The following is a 20,836-nucleotide window of genomic DNA, read 5'->3' as shown; positions in this document are numbered from 1 at the left end:
GGTGGGGCTGAGAGAGCTCTGACACAAACTGCCAGTTTGGTGTAGTGGTTAAGTGTGCGGACTCTAATCTGGGAGAACCGGGTTTGATTCCCCACTCCTCCACTTGCACCTGCTGATGTGACCTTGGGTCAGTCACAAGCTCTGGCACAGCTGTTCCTGAAAGAGCAGGTCACATCAGCAGGTGCAAGTGGAGGAGTGGGGAATCAAACCCGGTTCTCCCAGATTAGAGTCCGCACACTTAACCACTACACCAAACTGGCTCTCCAAACTGGGAAAAGGTGGTGATGGATCCTCAGACTCCTAAAAATCTGGAAATTCTCTTTCAGATTTATAAATCGATTTTCTTTATTATGGACTTTTTTTTTGTACCTCTCTCAATCTGAACAGAGCTCAGAATGGCATTCTTTGTCTTTCCTTTCTCTGCAGCCTAGTATGGGAAGACAGCCTCTGCTCAATGAAATTCAAAAGAAGAATGGCAGGCAGGAATTCAGTGGGTGAAGCTCATTTTGACATGCAGCAAGACTTCACCTGCTAAAATCCTGTTTTTCTTGGTTTGTTCTTCAGGCCTTCGCCGCCTCGTTTGACTGAATCTCTCTCTTTTTAATTTTTTTTTAAAAATTATTTAATGAAATCAACAAGATACGATGAAGAATTCAAAGAGACAAAACATAAAGCTTAAAGCACATAACTTATAATAAAAGGGGTTTTTACAATTGTAGATTCTTGTACAACATTACTCTGACCCCATAGCTTCTTGTTACTATTATTAACCTGTGCCTATTTCCTCCTTTACTTGTATTCTTTTTTACAATTGTAGTCAGCTTTTCCTTGAAGTTTATTTTAATTCAATAAAACAAGAATAAAGCAGTTTGAGCTACCCATCTGTTTTGCCCAACGTTATTTACTAGGTCATTTTGTGTTTCTATAAACCCAGCCCATTTCAACATTACATTCTTGCATTCAACTGTTGTTTCGTATTGAGCTACCCAGTCTGCGATTTTATCAAACATGAAGTAGTCCCAGACTTTTCTGTACCAGAGATCAATTGTGGGAAAGGCCTTGCTTTTCCATTTCATGGCAATGATGCTTTTTGCGGCAGTAAGTAGAATTGAAATTAGTTCCTTATCTCTGTTGAAGATTTGAGTTTTGGGCCATAGGTTCAAAAGGATTTGCGCAGGGTCTTTCGGAAGGACATGTCCTGTGACCTTCTTAATTTCCTGTAGAACTAATGACCAGAAATTGTTGATTGGAGGGCATTGCCACCAATTGTGGAAAAATGATCCATGTTTACCACATCGTTTCCAGAATAAAGGGGATTGTGATGGAGACATATCTCCATCTAAGAAGTATTTTGGATGCCTGAGACTGTATAGGGATAGATCTTCTTGGTGCTTGGGGGGGTCAACAGTGGGAGGGCTTCTAATGTCCTGGCCCCACTGGTGGACCTCCTGATGGCACTGGTATTTCTGGCCAATGTGTGATACAGAGTGTTGGGCTGGATGGGCCTTTGGCCTGATCCAACATTGGCATCTCAAAAAAAATAAATAAATAAAATCTTGAATTGTAAATTGGGGATCCCCAGATTTGTAACCATTGTTTTTCTGACAAGGTCCTATCTAGGTCTTTGTGCCATGCTTTTTGAGATGGTGTTGAAATGAGGTTCCGTTAACAGAGATTTATAAATCACTGAAATTGCCCATTTCTTATGGAAGGAGTTTGAACTTAGCAGTCTTTCAAAGAGATTAAGGGGCCTGTTAAAATTTATGTTGTCTTTAAATGAGTTGAACAGATGTGCTATCTGCAAGTATTCAAACCACGGTAGGGTGATGTGTCTAGATTTTTCCAAGCGTTGCTTTTTCTAATATTTTTCCATGCTTAGTTACATCAATAAATCTAGTTAAGTTTGTAGACTTACATTTGGGAAAGGAGTTGGGGTTTTAGCCTGCAGCGAACCATAATAGTCCAAAAAAGTTTTTAATTGGGTTCCCCGTAGCTGCCAGAAACTTCTTAAAACTATCCCATGTTTTAAAGATTGCACTTAAAAAGGTATGAGTAGCATGTTTGTTTAGTCTGAAGTTGTACGGTCTCCAGAGTGCTTCTGGGAAGGATCATGTTTGGAGATATGTGTCTTCTAAAATTTTCCAGTCTGCCTTGTACGAATGGTGGTATTGTTTGACTAGGCTGGAAAGGTTAGTGGCTGAATAATATAGGTTAAGATCAGGAACTGCTAGCCCCCCGTAAGGTCTAAGTTTATGAATTGTATGGAAGTTTACTCTGGGCTTGCGGGAATGCCATATAAAGACATTCAGGTTTCTTTGCCAAGATTTAAGGAGGTTTGGGGGGATATTTATGGGTAGAGCACGAAAGTAATATAAAATTTTTGACAGAATGAAGGATTTGACTAGGTTAATGCATTCAAACCAAGTTAGGAATTTGGAGTCCCATGTTTTGAGTAGGATTCAGACTTTGTCATTAATTTCAGTGTGGTTATATTTTAGAGTATCTTTTAAGTCGCAGAAAGTGAAGAGGACCTAAAGAGCCTCTTGCTTAGAGTGAAAGAGGAGAGTGCAAAAGTGGGCTTGAAGCTCAACATCAAAAAAACTAAGATCGTGGCATCCAGCCCCATCACTCCTTGGCAAATAGAAGGGGAAGTCGTGGGAGGTCTCCAGACCCCACCGGGAAGTTGGCATCTGAGGGGGGCGCCGCGAGGCGGCCTCGCCTAGGGCGCACAAACCCCTCGGGCCGGCCCTGGGAGCACTCACTGGAGAAGACCCTGATGCTGGGAAAGATTGAAGGTCAAAGAAGACGGGGACAGCAAAGGATGAGATGGTTAGACAGTGTCATAGATGCAACGAACATGAAATTGAGTAAACTTCAGAGGACGGCGGAAGACAGGAAGGCCTGGCGTGACCTGGTCCATGGGGTCGTGAAGAGTCAGACTCGATTGTGCGACTGAACAACAACAACAACAACAAAAGAAATCAACCCTGACTGTTCCCTGGAAGGCCAGATAATGAAACTGAAGCTCAAATACTTTGGCCACCAAATGAGAAGGGAGCACTCACTGGAGAAGACCCTGATGCTGGGAAAGATTGAAGGTCAAAGAAGACGGGGACGGCAAAGGATGAGATGGTTAGACAGTGTCATAGATGCAACGAACATGAAGTTGAGCAAACTTCAGAGGACGACGGAAGACAGGAAGGCCTGGTGTGATCTGGTCCATGGGGTCGCGAAGAGTCGGACTCGACTGTGCGACTGAACAACAACAAATTGCCAGAATTGCTCGGTCCATTGAAATGAGTAGTGTTGCCTCAAGTATAATGAAATTTCTGGAGTAAGTTTTATGGGATATAGCCCAGTCTTGGACTGGTTGATGTGTAGTCCAGACTTTAACAAGGGTTTGGAAGAGAGGTGTTGTTGTTGTTGTAGGGTTAGTGATATAGGTGGTCATATCGTCAGCAAATAAGCTTGCTTTAATATGATAACTTTTCACTTGCAAGCTTGAGACTAAGGGGTTGTTGCGTATGTTTGATGCTAGTGGCTCTATAACTACGGCAAAAAGTAAGGGGGACAGAGAATACTTGTTGGTTCCTCTCTTTAATACAAATTCATTGGAATATAAATCATTGATATAGAAGCTAGCTGTAGGGGAATTATATATAGATTTTATTGCATGAATATTTTTTTTTACCAAAATGCATATGTTCTAGCCAATTAAAGAGATATTTGAATTCAACGAAGTCCTTTTCTGTATCTAAAGATAATATTAAAGAGGGTTATATTTTATAGTGTTTACAGTCATGAATAATATCTATGGTTTTTCTTACATTATCTGTTATGTCCTGCTGGGGTATAAATCCTGTCTGGTCTTGGTGTATATATCTGGGTATAACTCGGTTGAGTCTTGCCGATAAAAGAGATGTAAATATCTTGTAGTCATTGCTTAAAAGTGATATTGGACAGTATGATTTTGGGTTTCCTTTATCTTTTCTGGTTTGGGTAGGACTGTAATTTTTGCTGACTTACAAGTTGGAGGGACAGTGTTTATATTGAAAATATGGTTGAACATGTCTGTTAAAGGTTGGACTAATATATGGTAGAATCGTTTATAATATTCGGATATGAAGCTGTCGGGTATGAAGCTGTCGGGTCAAATAAACAGATACCTGCTGATCTCTCTGTTTCTTCTGCTTCTTGGACGGATGGATCTCCTGCATCTTCCACTAGGGAAATGGAATCAGGTTTGGGAACCAGAAGTCCTCCTTTGGAGGAAAGAAAAGGACCAATGACTTACAGACATTCCAGCTTTAAAAAACATTCAGATTTTTAAACAAGGCTGCCTGAACCCCAGCCACTCATACTGGCAAAAAGGAGAAATCAAATTTTTTAAACTCCTGAAAGCTAGACTGTGTGAAAGAGCCGTTATGTGGCTCCCAAGCTGCAGTTTGGCCACCTCTGCCATACAGCAAGACTCCACCTGCTAAAATCCTGTTTTTCTTGGTTTGTCCTTCAGGCCTTCGCCGCCTCGTTTTACTGAATCACTGAGCGACGCCTAGGCCTACACTGGTGGAAGAAGAATGAACACAGTACAGGGATCCCAGTTCATCTCCTCTGCCCCTTCCACCCCACAGTTATCCTCCTCAACTATTGTGGGAGGCTCTGATGCCCTCGGGACAAGGAAATGTCTTTTCAAACTTTTGAAAATTCATATTGAGGAACCTATACAAATGAAAATATTCTAATCGCTATTACTCAAAACGCTCATTTCCATGGCTCCTCTGATAGGCCCAAGAAGAGGCCCCGCTGACATCGCATGATCGGTTCCTGAGGCCAATGCCCTCCTGTTCTGCTTTCAATGGATTTCCCCCTGAACTCAAGGTCTTGTTCGTCCTGTAGAACAATGAGCCGGCTCAGTCCGCAATGGGGAATTTGGGAATGGCCCGTCCTCCTCTGCCACATTCCTTTTCGTTTGCAAACCAATATCTTAGCCTACGCATTAATATTTAGGGACTCCAGGAAGGATGCAGAAGCCCATTCCTTTCCTGCGCATGCACCCACTCCACTCCTCTACTGAGGCTCCACTGGAAGACCCCTGCCAGAGTCCTTATTGATGGTGGTGGGAAGAGCCTTCAAGTCGCGGCTGAATTATGGCGACCCCGTAGGGTTGCCAAGGCTAGAGACGGACAGAGGGGGTTGGCCACTGCTTGCCCCTGCAGAGCGACCCTGGGCTTCCTTGGTGGTCTCCCGTCCATGGACTAACCAGGACCAACTGTGCTTAAGTTCTGAGAGCTGAAGAGATTGGACTAGCTTGGGTCATCCAGATCAGACCTGGGGTCCTTCCTGGACGGAATGACTTCTGTCTATCAAGAGAAAGGAGAGCCTTACCCAGAGAGGCCACGTCCTGACAATTCTCCTCCATGACTTCCTGGTGAAGCCTCCTTTGGTCCATATCCAGCAGAGCCCACTTTTCCTTAGTGAAATGAACAGACACCTCCTCCAAGGTCACCGGATCCCTGAAAAGAGAAGCAAACAAACTCTTCTGTCTTCACAGATAATGTAAGAAATCTTCCCCTTCCGAGGACAATCCAAAAGGTCAATAGTAAGATGCTGGCATTCAGGAACCAGACCTCCATTTTCATTTTCTATCCAGTGAGCGGCTCAGATAATAGCCGAGGGAAAGAGACAGAAGGAGATTCTCCTTGACCAAGGGAGGTGAGGAGGGGACCCCAGGGGAATGATCCAGAGTTCCACACTTACCCCTTTAGGCTGCACGGAAGCTGCTTTCTCTCTGCCACAAAGAGATGGCAAAGACCGTATGGCGCCACCTGGACAGATAAGAAGGTAAATGGAAGGCATTCTGTACTTTCCAAGCACTCTGCATCTCAGCTCCGGGGGGTGGGTGGGTGCGAGATAAGATTCTCACTGTCCTGCCTCGTGATCAGAACTATCCTGGCACTGCACATCTGGAGGAAGGATGTTGTCTCTCAAGTTTTTCTGCACAGTTCCTTCCCACAGCTCCCTTCTGCTCTCAGCCCCAGTGGGCCTTTTCTCACTTCAGGGGAAGGTGAGTCCATCTCTCCCCTCATTCTCCCTTCCTCTCCAAGTAGCCTCCACCAGGACCCGTGAATCACCCTCCTTGTGTGCTAGATTCCTCTGTTACGGGAACTGCCAGATCTACGAACTCCTGCAAAGCCAAATCTGTTTACACACACACACACTGTGAGGCTAAGCACCCTCATTCCACCGAAAGAGTTAACTTCAATATTATAAGGCCTAGTTTGAGCTTAGAGGTGTCTGTGATTTCAGCGGTCTTGTTATTACCAGCGTTACTCAAGGCTGGACAATGGAATGTTCTAACTGGGTACGTCATGAGAACCTGTGCTTGACAGAATAACATGATGGAACGGGGGAAATTAGGAGCAGAAGGTAGCATCTTCTGGAAGGGGTGGGGAGGGGCTGCAGCTTTCTGTGGGAAAGCATCTGCTTGGCAGGCAGAAGGTCCCAGGTTCAATCCCCAGCATCTCCAATGAAAAGGACCAGGCAGTAGGTGATGGGAAAGACCTCTGCCAGCGACACTGGAGAGCTCCTGCCAGCCTGTGTAGGCAGTACCGACCTTGAGGGACCGATGGTCTGATTCAGTGTTAAGTCAGATTCATGTGATCCACGCAGTAGAAAATAAGAGCTTTCTCAAAGATTCCTAGAAAAGATCTTTGGTTGGATGAGAGAGACCACCTGACTTGAAGGGGCAAAAAACTATAACTGGGACTATAAGCTGGTAAGAGTTTTGTGCTAGGATATGCTACATTATACTACGCCAAGTTATGTTATGCTGGGATACTCTTCCGTTACGGCTAATTGCAATGGAAAGACTGGTTTTAGGCTGTGAAAGACCTGCCATTTCCAACGTAGGTATGAAGACTACTAGATAGAAAGTTAGCTTTGTTGTCGTGACCTGACGAGACTGTACTGGATAGCTGATTATTTGTATTTATTTAAAAGGTAAATGTAAAGGTTCCCTTGCCAGTCGAATCCGACTCTAGGGTTGCGGTGCTCATCTCTGTTTCAAAGCCGAAGAGCCAGCGCTGTCCGAAGATGTTTCCATGGTCATGTGGCCGGCATGACTATACACCAAGGTGCACGGAACGCTGTGACCTTCCCACCGAAGTGGTCCCTATTTATCTACCTGCAATTTCTTGCTTTCGAACTGCTAGGTTGGCAGGAGCTGGAACTAGAGACCGGAGCTCACTCCGTCATGCGGCAATTCGGGTCTCGAACTGCTGAACTACTGACCTTCCACAGCCTGCAGTGTGGAAGCCCACCTCGAGAACTCACAGGTAAACTGGTCTGGGAAGTTGTCCAGGGGTTCCAGGAATGGGAGCCGGGAACAACAACTCAGTGGGACTGGCAGATGTCCCTGATACACACCTATACACATACACATGCATGCGTGTGTGCGCACACACAGAGGATCATATCTCTGTATAATAATCCTCTTGGCGTACTGGCCGTTTCCAGCTCTCCCACTGGCTGTGCAATGTGCTCCATCAGCCATTGGCCCATCAGTCGCCACTCAAAACTACTCACATGCCATTGGCTGGATGCTGAGTCTGCTCCTCTTCCCCGCCCACTCCCACTTCAGCCACTGTTCCCTGTCAGAATAACTGGCAAACGGCTCTCTCTCCTGACGAAGGCACTTCTCCTGCTTGGCTCCTCTGTGGGACTAACTTTTCCCTCAGTGGTTGTTGGTAGGTAACCAAGCTTGGTTCTGTCAGTAAAAAGACAAAGGAAGGAAACCCTTTCCAGGCCTTTGTGAGGAACTCATTGGGGCCAGTCCTGACTAGGGTTGCCAGCTCCAGGTTGGGAAATTCCTAGATATTCCGTGTCTTATTTATTTATTTATTTATTTTCCAGCTTTTTTTACCCCGCCCTCCTGGTCGAAGCGGGCTCAGGGCAGCTCACATAAAAACAGATAATTACATTAAAACATAGTTGTGGTTAAAACAAATATAAAATCCTAATAAAGTGCTAGTACTTAATAGTCATATAGCGGTATCAGCCAGTGTAGAACGTTCTCCACTCACAGTCAGCTCTCGATGTTAGTTGGATGTCCCTGCAGGGTTCGCTGTTCTTTAAGGCTGTTGATGGCAGTTTTCAGGATCCAGGGCCCTCTCCTTTGGAAGGCATTCTGTACTTTCCAAGCACTCTGCATCTCAGCTCCGGGGGGTGGGTGGGTGCGAGATAAGATTCTCACTGTCCTGCCTCGTGATCAGAACTATCCTGGCACTGCACATCTGGAGGAAGGATGTTGTCTCTCAAGTTTTTCTGCACAGTTCCTTCCCACAGCTCCCTTCTGCTCTCAGCCCCAGTGGGCCTTTTCTCACTTCAGGGGAAGGTGAGTCCATCTCTCCCCTCATTCTCCCTTCCTCTCCAAGTAGCCTCCACCAGGACCCGTGAATCACCCTCCTTGTGTGCTAGATTCCTCTGTTACGGGAACTGCCAGATCTACGAACTCCTGCAAAGCCAAATCTGTTTACACACACACACACTGTGAGGCTAAGCACCCTCATTCCACCGAAAGAGTTAACTTCAATATTATAAGGCCTAGTTTGAGCTTAGAGGTGTCTGTGATTTCAGCGGTCTTATTACTACCAGCGTTACTCAAGGCTGGACAATGGAACGTGCTAACTGGGTACGTCATGAGAACCTGTGCTTGACAAAATAACATGATGGGACGGGGGAAATTAGGAGCAGAAGGTAGCATCTTCTGGAAGGGGTGGGGAGGGGCTGCAGCTTTCTGTGGGAAAGCATCTGCTTGGCATGCAGAAGGTCCCAGGTTCAATCCCCAGCATCTCCAATGAAAAGGACCAGGCAGTAGGTGATGGGAAAGACCTCTGCCAGCGACACTGGAGAGCTCCTGCCAGCCTGTGTAGGCAGTACCGACCTTGAGGGACCGATGGTCTGATTCAGTGTTAAGTCAGATTCATGTGATCCACGCAGTAGAAAATAAGAGCTTTCTCAAAGATTCCTAGAAAAGATCTTTGGTTGGATGAGAGAGACCACCTGACTTGAAGGGGCAAAAAACTATAACTGGGACTATAAGCTGGTAAGAGTTTTGTGCTAGGATATGCTACATTATACTACGCCAAGTTATGTTATGCTGGGATACTCTTCCGTTACGGCTAATTGCAATGGAAAGACTGGTTTTAGGCTGTGAAAGACCTGCCATTTCCAACGTAGGTATGAAGACTACTAGATAGAAAGTTAGCTTTGTTGTCGTGACCTGACGAGACTGTACTGGATAGCTGATTATTTGTATTTATTTAAAAGGTAAATGTAAAGGTTCCCTTGCCAGTCGAATCCGACTCTAGGGTTGCGGTGCTCATCTCTGTTTCAAAGCCGAAGAGCCAGCGCTGTCCGAAGATGTTTCCATGGTCATGTGGCCGGCATGACTATACACCAAGGTGCACGGAACGCTGTGACCTTCCCACCGAAGTGGTCCCTATTTATCTACCTGCAATTTCTTGCTTTCGAACTGCTAGGTTGGCAGGAGCTGGAACTAGAGACCGGAGCTCACTCCGTCATGCGGCAATTCGGGTCTCGAACTGCTGAACTACTGACCTTCCACAGCCTGCAGTGTGGAAGCCCACCTCGAGAACTCACAGGTAAACTGGTCTGGGAAGTTGTCCAGGGGTTCCAGGAATGGGAGCCGGGAACAACAACTCAGTGGGACTGGCAGATGTCCCTGATACACACCTATACACATACACATGCATGCGTGTGTGCGCACACACAGAGGATCATATCTCTGTATAATAATCCTCTTGGCGTACTGGCCGTTTCCAGCTCTCCCACTGGCTGTGCAATGTGCTCCATCAGCCATTGGCCCATCAGTCGCCACTCAAAACTACTCACATGCCATTGGCTGGATGCTGAGTCTGCTACTCTTCCCCGACCACTCCCACTTCAGCCACTGTTCCCTGTCAGAATAACTGGCAAACGGCTCTCTCTCCTGACGAAGGCACTTCTCCTGCTTGGCTCCTCTGTGGGACTAACTTTTCCCTCAGTGGTTGTTGGTAGGTAACCAAGCTTGGTTCTGTCAGTAAAAAGACAAAGGAAGGAAACCCTTTCCAGGCCTTTGTGAGGAACTCATTGGGGCCAGTCCTGACTAGGGTTGCCAGCTCCAGGTTGGGAAATTCCTAGATATTCCGTGTCTTATTTATTTATTTATTTATTTTCCAGCTTTTTTTACCCCGCCCTCCTGGTCGAAGCGGGCTCAGGGCAGCTCACATAAAAACAGATAATTACATTAAAACATAGTTGTGGTTAAAACAAATATAAAATCCTAATAAAGTGCTAGTACTTAATAGTCATATAGCGGTATCAGCCAGTGTAGAACGTTCTCCACTCACAGTCAGCTCTCGATGTTAGTTGGATGTCCCTGCAGGGTTCGCTGTTCTTTAAGGCTGTTGATGGCAGTTTTCAGGATCCAGGGCCCTCTCCTTTTTAACCAACTGATGTTATTTATTGGTGGTGGCGGCTCCCAAAAGCCTGGCGGAAGAGCTCTGTTCTAGAGGCCCTGCAGAACTGTAAAAGGTCCCACAGGGCCCTGATCTTCTTTGGAAGCTCATTCCACCAGGCTGGGGCCACCACTGAAAAGGCCCTGGCCCTGGTTGTTGACAGCCTAGTGTCCTTAGGACCCGGGAGGGCCAACCGATTCTAAGGAAGCCAGTCTAAGGAAGCCAGAGTTTGGGGAGGGGAGAGGCCTCAGCTGAACAAAATGCCATAGAGCCCAAGCTCCAAAGCAGTTATTTTCTCGGGGTGGGGGGGAGAAAGAGATCTGTTGTGTGGAGTTCTGTTGTGATACCCGGCGATCTTCAGGCTCCACCTGGAGGTTGACTACCCTAGGCATAGGGTTCTTGCTGTGGAAGCTGTGATTTCGGACCAGTCACAGACTTTCAGAGTAACCCCCTCCCCCGCCCACTGCCAGCTTGGCCACTTTCCTGTCTGAATAAACTGTGAAAAATTGCTAGACAACCAAGATTGGTTCTGTCAGTAAAATACGGCTGTTCGTTGAATTTATTTCCACAATGGGCCTTATACACACACACACATAATTATACACACACACACACACAAACACGAGACCTGTATTTGAAAGAGTGATCTTTGACTCACAGAAACTCACACTGGAATCAAGGCTCGTAGTAAATAAGAAGCCAGATGGAGCAAGTGTAGAGGAGCTTCAATACACCATAACTTATCAGTATTTGATAGAGCTCTCCTCTGGTGAATAAAAGTATTCCTAAAGTATGATCTAAAGATGTGTACCAGAATCAATCGCTCACATCTTGTTCAGCCGTGAATTTTATAATAGGGTTCAGGATGTTTTAATCAGCCCCCTTCTGGATAATAAGCATAGTCTACCTGAAGAGAGACTTATATCTTTCCTTTTATCAGATCTCCGCCCTCATATGACTTTCTCAGTAGCGCGATTTCTCTCTATCGCTATTATTTATTTATTTATTCGCATTTTTACCCCGCCCTCCCAGCGAACGGGCGGCTCACACAGGGGCATAAGCCCATACATAAAACAATAAAAACCATTAAATCACAACAACAGATAAAGTGCTCCATGCAGACAAGATGGTCTCTGAGGACGGTAGCAATCATTTCCTTAGGTGAGGGTAAGAGAATATAAGGTCAAAGCCCTGGAGGGTTCACTGTTTTTATATTAACACATTTTTATTTGTATCTTAAAATGTGATCCATGCTGTATTTTATCTATGCCAATAAAGGTTGACTGACTGACTGATAAGGATGCACATTCTGGGGTCACTAATTGTGTTATAACTTCAAACACCATGCCAAGTTCTCTGTTCTTGAATATCTTCTTAGAATTCATAAGAACTTTTTTTTCATTCTTGCTACTGGTTCACCATTACAAAGCCTATCTAAAAATAGTAATCACATGTTTCTCATATCTATGAATATGTGTTGGCCCCCATCTTTGAACTCTAGCTTCACTTCTGCACAGTTTGGACATTTTTGCCATTCTCAGACGTCCTCCCTCCTCCTGGGCCTCGACCAAATAATATCCACTGATATGGGTTAAATGGTTTCCAGTCTACAAGAGGCCATGTTATTACTGTATCACTCCTTTGCTTCTTACCCCTCTCCAACATCCCTTGTTGGCATGATCTCTGCGGTCAAGGCCAGCAGCTCTTCGCCTGTATTCCTGTCCTCTGGTTAATAATGTTAAGGAAGTATTACGGCTCAACTCTGGAGCGCCTGGGTGGTAAAGAGCGCAGGGATCTATGGAGGAACGCCCAGACACGACGGCCACCCCTCTGCAGCACTATTCCACTGTCAAAGCCACGGGGACATTTTGCAAAGGAAATGTGGTGTTATCGCTTACCTAGTTTTTTCTTTTTTTAAAAAACAACCTGCCGGTGCACTGATCCCGTCGCTCCTTCCCCTGACACAGCGGTAGTCGATCCCCATGCGCTTGGGACAACCGATCAGGACATGACGGCGGCAAGTCACCTGGCCCTTCTCGGTGGACGGCTCTCTAGCAAGGGAGACTCTGTCCAATTAACCCTTGCATTGACTCTCTACAGAGGGCCCCCTATTCCATCCCAGCTTCAGCTCGCTCTTGTCTCCAAGATCCTAAGGAAGGCCTCCTGAGGTTCAGAATTTGGGGGGCGGACGGGGGGAGGCAGCAAGTCTGGAGTGACTGGAGGCAAAGCGATCCCTCTGTAGATGTTGGGAAAGTACCATCTTTTGTTCCCCAAGAATTGCATGGAATATGCGGAGAACCTTCTGGTCCTCCGGCATCGGCTGTTGTGCTCCTCCCAAGAGGAAGGGGTTGTTTTTTTCTGGGTTGTGGCTTGATTTTTGGAGGGCACGTGGGGGGGGACTCCTCCCCCACCAGATGTGCACGGGAAGGAGTCGGGTTTCATGGTCCCTGGATCCAGTTTTTCTTAGGAACAAGCCCGGGGAAGCTACGTAGGTTCCCGTCTGAGTCCAGCGGCACCTTTAAGACCAACAAAGTTTTATTCAAAGTATAAGCTTTCGTTTGCAAGCACACTTCTTCAGATAACAGTGGAATAAAATTTCCCGAAGCCCTACTATTCCGTTGTAACTGAGGAAGTGTGCATTGCACATGAAAGCTTACACTTTGAATATAGGGTTGCCAAGTCTGGATTGGAAAACACCTGGAGACTTTGGGGGTGGAGCCAGGAGAGGGCGTGGTTTGGGGAGGGGAGGGGCCTCAGCATAGTACAATGCCATAGCGTCTACCCTTCAAAGCAGCCATTTTCTCCAGGGGAGCTGATCTCTGTCGGCTGGGGATCAGTGGTAAAAGCGGGAGATCTCCAGGCCCTACCTGGAGGCTGGCACCTGGCAATCCTATTTGAATAACACTTTGTTGGTCTTAAAGGTGCCACTGGCCCTGAAGCAGCAGAACCTTTGTTCTGCTGCTTCAGACCAACACGGCGACCCACCTGAATCTAGTTCTCCGTCTGGTCAGAGTCTGGCGGAGAGGCCTGTTGAGAATGCTTTGTTAGCTTGCCTGTTCCTGCCTCGAGACGACGAGGGCTGGTCTAGATGACCTCTAAAGTCCCTTCCAACTCTCTGTTTCTGACCCTGACGTTAACTGAAGAATCCCCTGCTTTAGAAGGCTGGTCAGAAAACTAGCAAGCCTGCTGTGATACAAAGGCTGCTGTGAGTGTGTTTAAGAGAGCTATAGGTGACATTATGCACCGCTAAGTCAGACCACAGTTGGGTAGCTCCAACACCTGCTTCTTTTGGCTCATTATCAATGTGGGTACTTAAGCATTGGATTTTTGTTTTATCTTGTAAAGGACAGACTAACACAGACATCCCTTTGCAGTCATCATCCGTTCACCGGCTGCTTGTTATTTCACTGTCTGGATAGACATAGGTCTTGTTTCGACTTCCCAAGTATGGAAGACAGCGAATTGCACCATTTCATCTGAGCACATTCTCAGGTATCTGACGGCAGGTTCACAGTTCCCCCTCTTCTTGGCATGCTGAAGGTCCCGGGTTCAATTCCCAGCATCTCTCCTTCTGGGAAAATTCTGAGTAGATTGTGTAGCTGGTGTCAAAGGCCTCAAACTGAGATTTGGGCAGGGAAACAGATCAAATATTCAGCTGACAGGAGATGGCAGCTGTCAAACGAGACGTATTCAGCTACTGAGTTTGCCACGAATTTCCTGGCTTCTCTGTTTATACTAGGATCGCCAGTCCTCCGGGAACAGCTGGGTGTCGCCGGGGATTGATTTGGAAGTTATGGGCCCGTTGTACAGCTCAAAGCAAGTGCTTTAGCACTGAGCCAAATAGGTGATTAACTGCTGAGCAATGGCCGAGGGTGGACTCTATGGCCTTAGATTCCTGCTCAGGATCCTCTCCAAAACCTGACACACACCACCATAGCCTCCACTCCCAGATCTCCAGGGCTGGAGTTGGCACCCATACACTGACTCATAGGCCTAGGACCTTGCTCTAGATTTTTCCTCAGGGTTGACATTTCCCAGATACTCTTCCAGGCCTGGTTGAACTGAAGTGGAAGGGTGGGACAATGACTGCAGAAGGAGGAGGAGGAGATTGGATTTATACCTCACCCTTCACTCAGAATCTCAGAGCGGCTTACAAACTCCCTTTCCTTCACCTCCCCACAACAGACACCGTGTGAGGTAGGTGGGGCTGAGAGAGCTCTCCCAAGAACAGCTCTGACAGAACTATGGCTTGCCCAAGGTTACCCAGCAGCTGCAAGTGGAGGAGTGGGGAATCAAACCTGGTTCTCCTAGGCCCCTGCCACAGGGCAGGGAAAACACTGGGCAAAGCGCAGCTTCTAAAAGCCGCACCAAAAAAGAGACGCCGCGGCGGGATCCCACGATCTCGAGCCACGGCACCATTGCTCCCCGGCACGATCAGATGCCGGGGAGGAAGAGATGAGTGGGAGGGGGAGGCTGCCGAACTGCGCATGCTCGAGCATGCGCAGTACGGCCGGGGGCCGGGGATGCGCCGGCGATCCCACGGCCGGCAGTGATGTGGCCCTTCGGAAAGGTAGGTGGTTGTTTTTTGCTGCGGGTTTTGGCCAAGAGGGGCGGATTGGGAACGGGCTGGGAACGGGCGCAACACAATTCCCAGATGTTGCTGTGGGATCGCGCCTGTTTTCTACGGCCCCAATCCGTCCCTCTCCCAGCCCAAACCATCTCGTGTGAACAGGGCCCTAGATTAGAATCCACACACTTAACAACTACTACACCAAACCGGCCTTTAGAAAATGAAAATAAGACAGTCCCAACTAGTGGTGTTCTCCTCCCAGGAGCTGGGAGGCAGGGCATCCCTCACTCAAGGGGGACGTCATACCCCTGGAAAGGCCAAAAAATCCAGGAAAGTGGGGATCAGTGAAGCAGCCAATGTTCATATAGCCCTATAATTGGGAACACAACCCGTTAAAACTTTTTTCCTCTTTACAAGTGGGGTTTTCTGGATGAGTCTTGTCAGGCCCGATTCAGATATAGGTTGACGCTTAAGAAATCCTAGGCATCTTATAACCTTTCCTGTATCAAATCATTTTGTTCCTGGGAAGAGGCACACCTCAACAACACTTTTGGTTTGTTACAGGTCTAGTACACAAGTGATACTATTAGAGGATCTTTATTCTTTATTGCAACATAACTATTTGCATCTTTAACAATGTCTAAGTCAAAAGAAAACTAGATCATCCTTCAATGCTACATTGATAATTAAAGGAAAGGTATTACATGAGTCCATAACATCATCTTACCCAAAGAAAAGCATGTCACATGCAAGATGCTTTTCTAAGATGACGTTCCCAATCAATTCAGTTTCTCATATTTACAGGTTGTTAACATCTCCTCCTAAACAAAGACTTCTTTGGGGTTTTTTGGCTGTCCCCCTTGATAAGGATGCACATTCTTGGCTAATTCATTATCGTATAACTTCAAAGACCATACAAAGTTATCTGAAGCGCAGTATCTTCTTAAAATATATTTAATGTTTTTAGATCCTTGTGACTTTTGACCATAACCAAGTCCATTTGAAAATAGTTCTAACAAGTTTCTCCTGTCTATGAGTATCTCTTGGCCCTCAACCAGTAAACCCCCCCCCCCCAAATCTTTGAACTGTACCTTCACTTCTTTGAAGTTTGGGCATTTTTGCCATTCTCAGATGCTTTCCCTGCTGGCCTCAACAAATAATATCCATGGATATGGGTTAGACTGTTTCTGACTGTGTCACTCCTTCATCTCTTCCTCTTCTCCAAGGCTGTTCTATTGTGGGTCTCTAGACTCCCTTGTTGGCATCTTTTGCTGAGAAATTAGGCCCATTCAGGTTCTGACCAGCAGAAATATCATCCAGGACCTTTCTAGTCCAGCAACTCTTCCCCTACGTAACCGGCTGTATCCGTGACACTAGAAGGGGACGCTCCATCCATGACAACCCATGATGACCCCCTTTCTGAAACATATACTACATGTAAGATTACCAGTTTGGTGTAGTGGTTAAGTGTGCGGACTCTAATCTGGGAGAACCGGGTTTGATTCCCCACTCCTCCACTTGCACCTGCTGATGTGACCTTGGGTCAGTCACAAGCCCTGGCACAGCTGTCCTTGAAAAAAGAGCAGTTTGTGTCAGAGCTCTCTCAGCCCCGCCCACCTCACAGGGTGTCTGTTGTGGGGAGGGGAAGGGAAAGGAGTTTGTCAGCCGCTCTGAGACACCTTTGGGTAGTGAAGGGCGGGGTATAAATCCAAACTCTTCTTCTTCTTCTTCTTCTTCTAGGGCAAGGGACTCCCACCCAGCTAGGACAGTCAGCAAGGGTTAAAGGATCTGGTTCCCACCGAATGGCATGCGTCTAAAAAAAAGGGGGGGGGGAGGATAGGAGGGGTTTGGAGGGTGAGGGGCGGTAGTGGGAGGAGATAGATTGAAGGAAACCACTCCAAGGCTGTAATGCGAAAATGAAACCCCCGGAGCAGACTGGCTGGAAATGCTTTAAATGTGAAATTGACAAAATGATCCGGGGCAGAAAACTCTGACGAAAACCAGGGGTAAGTGCCAAGTGAGAAATCGGCCAAGGTAAAATTTATGACTGGGGACTCCAGACTAGCCTCATGTGTTTTATTTCCTTAGCTCCACTATAGTCCTTTAGGCTGTGATATTCTTTCCCTATGTGCTGATGCTCTTGATTCTACAGTTGTGTAGCAATCAATAAAGATGTTGTCTCTTTTAAGAATTCGGTGTTCAAAGTGCTCTCCTCAAGTGCCTGGTCTGTTGTTCATGCATGCACAGAGAAAGAGGAGTGGGAGCATCCAGCCTCTCACACACAGAGAGACCCTTCCTGCACTCCCATCTGCAGGTAAACAGAAGGGCACTATTTTAATTTAGGGGGGTGGCAGAGTGATGGATAAGTAGGGTGGGGGGAAGGAGGAGGAAGCAACCACACTCCAGGCACATTCATGGAAGCCCCTCTATCCTGTCTTTTACAAGCCATGTCCTGCTTTTTACGGGAATAAAGCAGCGGCATATAAATTCTCTAAAGACCCAAAAGCAATTTCCTAACAAATTGGGAAACTGGGGCACTTCAGGTGACTAGCGGTGGTCTGGGGACAATCACCCACGGAAGTAAAGGGTGCAACACTGAAGCTTCCAGAAGGAACAGAGAGATTCAAAATTGGCCATAATTTTATAAACCTCTACCAGGCCCTCTCCCCCTTCTGGTCTCTTTTCTAAATGGAGAAATCTCAGACTCTTCAGCCTTTCCCCACAGGGTAAGCTCTGCAATATTCTTTTTGAGTTAAAGTGACCAAAGCGGGAGGTGCAGTGCCAAAAATTAGGGGAATCAGAACCTTCCGGGACAGATAAACTTGGTAACATGCCTCTGCTGTTAGTATTGGAAGCAAAGGTTTACTCCCGAGAAGGCAGGAATGGCAAGCAATGCAGACAGGAAGGGAGAAAATAGCTTCTCGGTTAAAATACAAAAGGGGCTTAGCAAGCGGGGCAGAGGACTTGGTCCTAAACAACATAATCTGTTAATCCAAAAGGGTTGCCACACTCATCCTCCATAAGATGTGTTGACAGTGTAGGGCAAAAATGTCAAATGTTATAATAACTTGTGATCAAAATATTTTAGCTGAGAACTGAACATGCCTTAACCAATATGAGTTCAAAAGGCTGTACAATATGGTCCTAATTTAGCACAAAAACTCCAGATGATGATGCCAGGTAAGCTAGGTGATGAGGCTGGAGATATTGCAAAACTAGAAATATTTGCACTGTTTCTCTCCTGGTGTAAAGTCTTTTATGCAAAACATGGCTTAGTATTTTTATGGTTTTTCCCCCGGGTGAATTTTTTGGTGTAACTTAACATATGCAGTTCGTCGATGGGTAGTACAATGTGGGTGCATTGATGGGTAGTACGCTGTGAACTCCAAGCAAAGCTCTTTCCACACTCCAGACATTCATACGGTTTCTCCCCAGAGTGGATTCGTTGATGTTTACTAAGCTGTGAACTACAAGAAAAGGTCTTCTCACAATCCGAACATTTATATGGTTTCTCTCTAGTGTGGATAACTTTGTGGGTAGTAAGCTGTGAACTCTGAGCAAAATTCTTTCCACACTCCAAGCATTTATATGGTTTCTCCCCAGTGTGGATACGTTGATGAGCAGTAAGGTCTGAACTCCAAGCAAAACTCTTTCCACACTCCAAGCATTTATATGGTCTCTCCCCTGTGTGGATTCGTTGATGAGCAGTAAGGTGAGAACTCTGAGCAAAGCTCTTCCCACACTCCGAGCATTTATATGGTTTCTCCCCAGTGTGGATACGTTGATGGGCAGTAAGATCTGAACTCCATGCAAAATTCTTTCCACACTCCAAGCATTTATATGGTTTCTCCCCTGTGTGGATTCGTTGATGGGCAGTAACGTGTGAACGTTCAGTAAAGCTCTTCCCACACTCTAGGCATTTATACGGTCTCTCCCCGGTGTGGATACGTTGATGGTTAGTAAGCTGTGAACTACAAGAAAAACTCTTTTCACAATCCAGGCATTTATATGCTTTCTCCCCAGTGTGGATTCGTTGATGGGTAGTAAGGTGTGAGTTCTGAGCAAAGTTCTTTCCACACTCCAAGCATTTATATGGTTTCTCCCCGGTGTGGATATGTAGATGGGCGATAAGGTGTGAACTCTGAGAAAAGTTCTTTCCACACTCCAAGCATATATATGGTTTCTCCCTCGTGTGGATGTCTTGATGGGCAGAGAGGTGTGAACTTTGAGCAAAGTTCTTTCCACACTCCAGGCATTTATATGGTTTCTCCACAGGGTTAATTCCTTGGTGTGCATTGAAGACCTCCAAATGGGCACCCTGAGACACAGAGCATTTGTTCTTCCTCTTCTGTTTTGTTCCAGTATATCTTTTCTTCTGTTTTCTGTCAAGTAGTTGGTGTTGTTGTTCTCCCTTGGACTTGCTCTGTGGACCATCAACCTCTAGAATAAAGAGAAAGCAATGGTAAGACTTTCAAGCAAAAGTGGAATGAAAGGAAGTACATTAACTGCTCTTGATAATGACAGGGCAGAAATTACTTGAAGGGGAAACAAATCCTGTCCCGTATTAATTAATTGCTGATTCTTCCTTACATGGTAGTTCCATGAGAGACAAGACGGATCAATGGAACCTCCTTCTATAGAGGCAGTATCCCTCTGAAGTGGGACACTTAGGATCTCCTCCTCTACTTGGGTAGCTATGGTGCAACCTCATTTGGAACACTGTGTACACTTCTAGTCACCGTATCTCAAAAAAAGACATTACAGAGCCGGAAAAAGTACAGTGGAGGGCAACCAAGATGATTAGGGGGATAGAACACCTTCCCTATGAAGAAAGGCTGAAAAGTTCCAGAAAACAGACAACCAAAGGGGGGGGGGGGACATGATAGAGGTTTACAAAATTATGCATGGGGTAGAGAGAGAGTTGATAAAAATTTTCTCCCTCTCCCAATATTGTCTGGTGTAACGCCTTTTGTGTTTTTCATCACAGGAAGCCATGTCCTATTTATTTTTAAACTCTCTTCTTTCCTGTTGAAATTGTTTATGTTTGTGAATTTTAGCTTACACATTAATATTTAGGGACTCCAGGAAGGTTGCAGGAGCCCATTCCTTTCCTGCGTGTGCACCCACTCCACTCCTCTACTGAGGCTCTACTGGAAGACCCCTGCCAGAGTCCTTATTGATGGTGGTGGGAAGAGCCTTCAAGTCGCGGCTGAATTATGGCGACCCCGTAGGGTTGTCAAGGCTAGAGATGGACAGAGGTGGTTGGCCACTGCTTGCCTCTGCAGAGCGACCCTGGGCTTCCTTGGTGGTCTCCCGTCCATGGACTAACCAGGACCAACTGTGCTTAAGTTCTGAGAGCTGAAGAGATCGGACTAGCTTGGGTCATCCAGATCAGACCTGGGGTCCTTCCTGGACGGAATGACTTCTGTCTATCAAGAGAAAGGAGAGCCTTACCCAGAGAGGCCACGTTCTGACCATTCTCCTCCATGACTTCCTGGTGAAGCCTCCTTTGGTCCATATCCAGCAGAGCCCACTTTTCCTTAGTGAAATGAACAGACACCTCCTCCAAGGTCACCGGATCCCTGAAAAGAGAAGCAAACAAACTCTTCTGTCTTCACAGATAATGTAAGAAATCTTCCCCTTCCGAGGACAATCCAAAAGGTCAATAGTAAGATGCTGGCATTCAGGAACCAGACCTCCATTTTCATTTTCTATCCAGTGAGCGGCACAGATAATAGCCGAGGGAAAG

The 20,836-nt window shown here is 46.3% G+C and overlaps 1 protein-coding gene and 1 pseudogene across 1 annotated transcript in view; one reads left to right on the top strand and one right to left on the bottom strand.

Annotated features, from left to right (window-relative positions):
- LOC107115507 overlaps positions 1-20,836 on the top strand; it is a 259,349-nt pseudogene that overhangs the window by 153,333 nt on the left and 85,180 nt on the right.
- The window catches only part of LOC107115506 (zinc finger protein 420-like), a 157,667-nt gene that overhangs the window by 93,480 nt on the left and 43,351 nt on the right, over positions 1-20,836 (bottom strand). The window contains exons 6-7 of the mRNA XM_015417226.1: positions 18,437-19,205; positions 14,638-14,643 (exon numbers count right to left, since the gene is read on the bottom strand). Of these exons, the coding sequence (XP_015272712.1) occupies positions 14,638-14,643; positions 18,437-19,205 (775 nt within the window). The remainder of the gene's footprint in view (positions 1-14,637; positions 14,644-18,436; positions 19,206-20,836) is intronic.

This window comes from Gekko japonicus, unplaced genomic scaffold (assembly GCF_001447785.1).
Source record: "Gekko japonicus isolate JY-2015 unplaced genomic scaffold, Gekko_japonicus_V1.1 scaffold1562, whole genome shotgun sequence".
Classification (NCBI taxonomy): Eukaryota; Metazoa; Chordata; class Lepidosauria; order Squamata; family Gekkonidae; genus Gekko; species Gekko japonicus.
The sequence above is the reverse complement of the archived record's forward strand: the minus strand, read 5'-3'. Positions and strand labels throughout refer to the sequence as shown.